Genomic DNA, 7,680 nt, shown 5'->3' with positions numbered 1-7,680 from the left:
AGGATTCGTTCAGAACCCCGTATACACAAACCACATATGCAAATCAATTACATCCAACGTTCCGGACTCAATGGAACAATCAAAACACAAATCTGAGTTCTCCTTGACCCAACATCCGTGAAAATCACAAGAAACTAACTCAACACCTAAAAAGGCTAAAACAAGCTTGATACCTCTCAAAAATCAACCAACACCTTACATAAGCCTAAAATCATCCCCCAAATCCAACAGAACTCTTGAAATTCTGATCGAAGCATCTAAACCCCGAACGTTTACCAAAGGCTAAATTTCCACAGTTTCATAATTTAGGACCTCAAAAGAACTCCGAATTTAAATCCGACAATTCTCAAACCATATACCACATTCCGAGATTAATGGAATCGACAAAATTCCATTCCGACAGTCGAAACTTCAAAAGACACTGAAAACCTCCTTTAAACAAAGTTAGCCTTTCAAACACAAATCTTACCAAATTCTCAACTTAAAACTCAAAGTTTGTAACCAACTTTCAAAAATTAAACATAAAATTCTCAGGGTCGATAACAGGAAGGGCAAAATGGTAAATTCACGAAGCTTTCCCAAAATGACCGACCGGATCAATACATTACTGACATCTAAGTTTCAATCTTAGGAGAGTTACAATGATTTGTATGAGCCTTAAAAAAATTTATAATAAGAATGAGCTTATAACCAATACATGTAATTACATTTTACAACAAGGTAAAAGACCTCAGAAATTCTTTGTTAGATGCCTAGGATGTAACAGGTTGCAGACCTCACACCTCAATCCTATAGAGCTCAAAGGGGAGGAAGCCAAAAAAATTGAAGTGCACAGCAAAGAGAAGAGTTTCTTTTTTCCTCTTTTGACATTTCTTTTTCTTCTGCAATTGATCATCTACCCTCCTCCTTTCCGACTTGTATCGAGCCATCTCTCATCAATTTTAAGCTGAGACTGTTGAATCGTTCACGAGAATACTGTCTCGATGCTTTTCTCCAATCCGTACCAGCCTTCATCATCACAGCAAATTCCTCGTAACTAATGCGACCATCCTGCATGGTTATAGACAATGTAACTGATGAACTTTGATGCTGTGGTAACAAACTAAAAGCTCAAAATGAACGACATTAAGTCGAAATGAATGATAAAGTTGAACAGAAGATCAGTGAATGGAAAAGAAAATACAATTTAGAAAGGAGTATATAAATACTCTCCTCAATTAGTCCCCCAATCCCACTACAGACTTAAACTTTGCAGGAGGCCTATTACTCCTTGTTCTTGTCCAAAATGTATCTACTACAACATTGAGACGCCGAGAATATATAAATACTCTCCTCAATTAGTCCCCCAATCCCACTACAGACTTAAACTTTGCGGGAGGCCTATTACTCCTTGTTCTTGTCCAAAATGTATCTACTACAACATTGAGACGCCACGTGACGTGCAGTATTTACTCTCTTAAAGCGCCTGAGGTGAAAAGAATAAAAAATTTATTTTTTGTAGCATTTCTTCTATTATATATACCATCCTACTCTTTTTTTTAATGCTTTCTTAATCTCTCTTCCTTTTTCTTTTTTTAAATGACAAAGACAAAGGGAAACCCGCAATAGCTACCCTTTGAGTGCACACAGGGTAAAACCCACATTCTTATAGCTCGCAAACTACACAGGAGAGGTAACCCACACTAGACAAGCCAGGTGCGACGAGCTCAACCCAGAAGGCAAACCCCTTGCTTTCATTGGCAAGGGGTTTTGAACTTGTGACCTCCAACATGGAAGTCTCAAGCCCAAACCACTGGACCACCCCGAAGGGTCTTTCTCTTCCTTTTTCTTATTCCCTCACTTATGACCCTTCTTTTCCTTTTCTACTAATTTGAGTTGTTTGATAGAAACATTTGATTTTTTGTACTGATTGAGCTGTCTAAGTTGCCAGAAAACTAAAACTAGGTTGAATCCGGATTTTTCCAATGTGAAGCTCTCCCTCCATCTTTTTCCAGATTTAGCCAGAGGACATTAACATGTTGGGGAGACGGAAAAGAAGTGAAAAAGGAAAAAGGGGTAAATGCATTAGCAGCACATGCATACACCCTAATGTTCACATTTGGCATATCATATGTACCTCTCAGGATGATAGAAGATACATATTTTACAAGTACAAGGGGATAATATGTCTTCAACAAAGTTTACGTGTAGTTGGAACTCCGGAACCAGATGAGGGGGGTATTTATGGTTCCACAAGCAATTAAAGAGACATTTGTAAGAGACGTCTATGCACTAAGTATGAAATCCGGTAGATATACATGAATGGACACACAAAAAATACTGACCTTGTCAGTGTCAACATCATGCATAATGGCATTGATGACTTCCTCACTGTTGCCACCATCCTCATCACTTAAGGCACTGCGCAGCTCCTCAATTTCTATGTAACCACTCTGATTTCTGTCGAAAACTGAAAATGCTTTGTGCAGGTGCTCATCATTTGCTATCTTTCTAAGATGAACAGATACAGCGACAAACTCCCCGTAATTTAAGCTTCCATCTCCATCAACATCCGCCTGTAAAAGCGAAGCAGAAGATCAAAAAAGGAACACTTATATTAATATTAGCTGCTCGACTTATAAATATACATTTAGTCCTCGTAAAGTTGAAAGAAAATCCAATCAAGCAAAATGAAGTGCATGAGAATGCTTACAGCTTCCATAAGAATCTGAAGATCAGCATCAGGGATCTGATGGCCCAGCTTTTGCAGACCATTTTTAAGTTCTCCAAGGTTAATCTTGCCTTTCTTTCCTGTATCCATCATATCAAATGCTTCCTTCATTCCAGCCACTTCTTCTGCTGATAAAAACTCGGCCATAATCTGTGCAAGCAATGAAGAAAGAATATAACCCCAGAAACTTTTGTGAGAAGGCAGAAAATCGTTTGTCCTTATTTTGGGCTTTAAGAATTACGCATATGAAGATATCCTTCTGAGAAGGTGCAGAAAGCTATCGATATGTATAGAACTGCAAATGAAAAGGAAATAATTTACCGTTAGAGCTCTTTTCTTGAGCTTGTTCATTACTGAAAATTGCTTAAGCCTTGCTTTCACAGTCTCACCCAATGAGACATTTGGTGCTTTCTTTATATTTTGTAACCAGGTATGCTCTGCATTCATGTATATGCGCGAAAGCCCAAAAAAAGTCACTAAATTGAACTTATGAAACTGAGAGAGAATAAACAACAAGCAAATGAAAGTATAGCATCTCAACAGTTAACAAACATTACCAAGAACCTGCTGAGCTGTGAGCCGTCGAGTTGGATCTGGATCAAGCATCTTCTTTACAAGATCCTTTGCATTATCAGAAACCTTAGGCCATGGATCTCTCTTGAAATCAACCACAGAGCGAATAATTGCTTGGGCTACTCCTTGTTCAGTCTCTGCACATATTCAGTAGAATTTTAGGCAATTACTGAGAAAACTGTGAGTAAATTAATGGAAGCACAAAGTACTGACTATCACAGGCCAAAAGGAAAAAAGGAACTTTGATTTAGATTAGTCCAGGAAGAGGTGGGATTCACTCTTGCAGCCACCCTCACCTAGTCATCTACGATGTTAACAATGCATCAATTTCAAATTCCATTTTATTTTGACACTCATTAATTAATCACCAAGTTCTAAGAAATGCATAGTATGCATCAAGGTTAATTACTTTGTTCTTTGCGGTGAACCAAGGCATATTACTTGTTACATAAAGAAGGGAAATAAAAGAAACGGACCTGCCCAGAAAGGTGGAACACCACAAAGAAGAATATAAAGGATAACTCCAGCACTCCAGACATCAACCTCCGGGCCATAATTGCGTTTTAGGACCTCTGGAGCCATGTAATAAGGACTTCCCACTATCTCGTTAAACCGCTCCCCTGTTAAAGAAAATAAAGATGACTCCAAATATTAATCTTTTCTAGCATCAAAAAAGTTCTAACACACTGTGCCATTAGTAATTGCATTACCAGGTTTAAAGAACACTGATAATCCAAAGTCAATAGCCTTCAGAGGAGCAGCTTCTTTCTTGTTACCAAAGAGAAAGTTCTCAGGTTTGAGATCACGATGCATTACTCCGTGCATATGACACATCTGAAATGTCATTGAAACTCTGTAAGTTGAAATTGCAAGAAGAGCAGTCATTTCTTGAGGAAACATAATGCAACTGGAAAGTGAACATTGACCAAAGATGTATGAGCAACCACATACATTAAATTGTATAAATTTGGGATAATTAGCCATCATGTTTGCGTCTGTTACCACCTCGTTCTTATAACAACTCTAAACAACTAAATGTAGAAACATGAACTTCTTAAACCTATTCCATAAAATGAATATCTCTCTCTAATATGTAATTATGTAAGTTGAGCTCTCATGTCATTATGGTCACCAAATACAGTTTAAAATTGAACCCTGTTAGCAACAATCCCATGCTATACTAACTAATGCTGAAAGCAAGCTACAATAGATCTCCCACTCTGGAAATAGAATATAAAGACCGGCATCTTACTGGTTACTGACAGTTATTTTACATTTCTATTATTCTAATTGCATCTATACAAATAAGCTATCAGCCTTATCAAAAAAAATCTATACAAATAAGCTATCTGTCTAAAACTATCACAAGTTGCAATTCATAGTTGACATTTGGATGGTGAAACTGAAATCCTCTGTGTTATTAGCTTCTTTAAGTTTCATTTAAATGGTTAGCACGAAAGTATATACTTTAAAAGGTATTTGCATGAGAAAAATATAGGACAATGAAACAGTTGCCAACAAAGAAAAATTGACAAGTCAAGATAAGAAAGATAAAAAAACTAACAACATTTAGAGCATGAATACACTTTTTACCTAAGTTGCTCGGACTCTCCAAAATTGTTGCCGCACCCGAGTCGGATCCTCCAAAAATGCACTACTTTTGGAGGATCCGACAAGCACCTGTCGACATTTTCGAAGAGTTCGAGCAACTTCGCTTTTTACTATATTTGACATCTAGGTATAATGATATTGGAAGATAAAATCTAGTCTAGTTAAATGCTATAGGATCTCAACGTGTGAAATGAATCAAATAAAAACGTTAAGCACTCATTTACAAACAGCAAAGTAGATCCTGAGCTAAGAAAGGGAGTGTCCTATCTACCAAGAGAGTGCAGACAAACTCAGAAAAGGAGTGGCTCCCGTCCCTAAACAAAACACCAGTCAGCTTCCGTTTTCCTTCTAAGAGACAGTAATCGGCATAACAAAGTAGGAAAATTTACTGAAGAAGTGGGGAAGATATTCTTAAAAGAGATTCTTCAACAAGAACATTCATTCTGCTTACAAACAGGAAACTTCAATCTCAACATTCTTTTCTAGTCTAAATTGACACTTTCAGTTGGCATTGTCGAATTCAAACTTCATTAACATAATCCTAAATTAGCAACCCCTAAATTACATGAAATAAACAAACAAGTTACAATTATACATGAAAAGCAAAGACAAGCATCAATTAGTAAAATTGTACCTGAACAACTTCTACTATAGTCTTCATAATAACCGCAGCCGCTCTCTCTGTATAGTGTCCCCTAGCAACAATCCTATCAAACAACTCACCCCCCTCACAAAGTTCCATCACAATATGCACTGCATTATCATCCTCGTAAGTGTCCTTCAAGGTCACAATATTAGGATGTTTAGGCAAATGCTTCATGATCTCAACTTCTCTCCTAACATCATTGATATCTACAGCAGTCCTAAGTTTCTTCTTCGATATCGATTTGCAAGCATATTTGTCCCCTGTATCAACATCAGTACATAAATATGTAACCCCAAATTCTCCTCTTCCTAGCTCACAACCAAGATCATATTTTTCTTGAATATTGTGTCCTGTTGGATCTTTCAACACAACAAGCTTGTTTCCATCACCTCCAGATGCTTGAGTTGCACCATAATCAAGAGCAAAAGGGTTTGGTTTGTTCTTCTTCTTATTTTCAGAAGAATTACCAGGTGTCCCACAGCAATTTCCCATAACAATTTCAAAATATCAAATACTGAAAAAACATAACAATAAAAAATCAATCTTTGAGCTAAACAATGAAACCACTAATGTCATATTCAAAGATTCATTCAGATTCTAACTTTCTTGAAACAAAAAAACACAAAAAGCATGCATTTTTAAGAGATCTTCAAGAATATGAACCCATATTTCAAGATTCTGATAAATTTCTGATCTTTTTTCAAACCCCAACATATAAAATCAAAAAACAAGAAGAAAAAAAGATACCAACATACAGAAACAACATTAAAAACCAAGATTAAACAGCAATGAAATGTAGAAAAAAAAAAACCTGCAGAAAAGCAAAATGTTGCCTTTTTTGTTGTTGTTGTTGGAGATAAGAATTGGAGGGTAGTTGTGGAATTAAGAGAAGAATTTGAATATGAGAAGAAAGTTGTTCATGAAGGTGTGAAAACTAAATTCACCATTGGAAGAGAGAGTCAAAGCTCTTTTCTACAGAGACTTTTCTCTCTTGGAAACCCCCATCTTATTTTCCCCATTTCTCTATATTTTTTCTCTGTCATTTCAATGGATATTTTCATGGTTTTCAAACTATGTTATAGCAAAATTTGATTTGGATGCTCGAATTATCGTATACTATTTTTGTTTGAATTTATTTATCCTGTTTGGATTTAGGATGATTTTTTAAAAAAAAAATCTTGTAATTTTAATTAACAATAAGTTAAATGTATCAAGTAATTTTAAGCATGTTAGTAAATAATTGAATTAAAAAATTATTTTGAAAAAATATATATATGAGATAAATAAATTGAAATGGAGAAAGTACTTATATTTGTTCTGATCTATTAGTATTTTTTATTTAATTTTAAAAAAAAAACTTTTGCAGGTGTAAATAAATTGACTACATAAAACACATCATTCCTAATTAGAACATGTTTGATGTTTTATTTATGGGCAAATTGCAGAAATCACATACTTTTAAGGTAAAATTACAATTTATTCCTTACAGAAATCCCTCATTTTTGCGCATCAGATTAGTGTATCACGCTTATATTATTGTATTTCGCGCATCAAATTAATATATCAGCGCTTATATTATTGTATCTTGCGCATTAGATTAATGTATCAACGCTTTATATTATTGTATCTCGCGCATGTATCAGCACTTATATAGCTCTGATACATTAATCTGATGCGCGAGATACAATAATATAAGCGATGATATATTAATCTGATGCGCGAGATACAATAATATAAGTGCTGATACATTAATCTGATGCGCGAGATACAATAATATAAGCGCTGATACATTAATTTGATGTGCGAGATACAATAATATAAGCGTTGATACATTAATCTGATACGCGAAAATGAGGGATTTTGGAATTTTGTAAAACTTATAGGGGATAATGGTAATAAGTAAACTAAAATGTGGGATTTCTGTAATTTTTCCTTTATTTATTGAGGCTAATTTGTATAGAAAATGACATGTTTTTAAAAATTAATTTATCTATATAATGTACATGTAAAAGCTTTTCAAATTTTGAAGTGAAAATGTCTGATAAAAATTATTTATTATATGTTGAAATACTTAATAAAAAAAATTATTATATGAGTGTCTAAATGAAGTTACCAACCATTCTAAGGAGTTGCGATTTAT

The 7,680-nt window shown here is 35.0% G+C and overlaps 1 protein-coding gene across 2 annotated transcripts; it reads right to left on the bottom strand.

Annotated features, from left to right (window-relative positions):
• Window positions 1–670: 670 nt before the first annotated feature.
• LOC125852192 (calcium-dependent protein kinase 7-like) lies at window positions 671–6,595 on the bottom strand. 2 transcript variants are annotated; one of them, XM_049531915.1, is made up of 9 exons: window positions 6,374–6,595; window positions 5,529–6,054; window positions 3,994–4,117; window positions 3,760–3,903; window positions 3,268–3,420; window positions 3,032–3,147; window positions 2,693–2,860; window positions 2,325–2,555; window positions 671–1,050 (listed from the first exon to the last, which is right to left on the bottom strand). In XM_049531915.1, exons 2-9 carry the CDS (start codon window positions 6,030–6,032, stop codon window positions 892–894), a joined length of 1,599 nt encoding a protein of 532 aa, XP_049387872.1. In that variant the 5' UTR covers window positions 6,033–6,054; window positions 6,374–6,595; the 3' UTR covers window positions 671–891. The 2 variants fall into 2 exon arrangements, with proteins under 2 accessions (XP_049387872.1, XP_049387871.1); XM_049531914.1 differs by having other exon boundaries at window positions 6,352–6,594.
• Window positions 6,596–7,680: the final 1,085 nt, after the last annotated feature.

The sequence above is a fragment of the Solanum stenotomum genome, unplaced genomic scaffold (assembly GCF_019186545.1).
Source record: "Solanum stenotomum isolate F172 unplaced genomic scaffold, ASM1918654v1 scaffold32770, whole genome shotgun sequence".
Taxonomy (NCBI): domain Eukaryota; kingdom Viridiplantae; phylum Streptophyta; class Magnoliopsida; order Solanales; family Solanaceae; genus Solanum; species Solanum stenotomum.
This window is presented reverse-complemented; position numbering and strand designations above follow the sequence as displayed.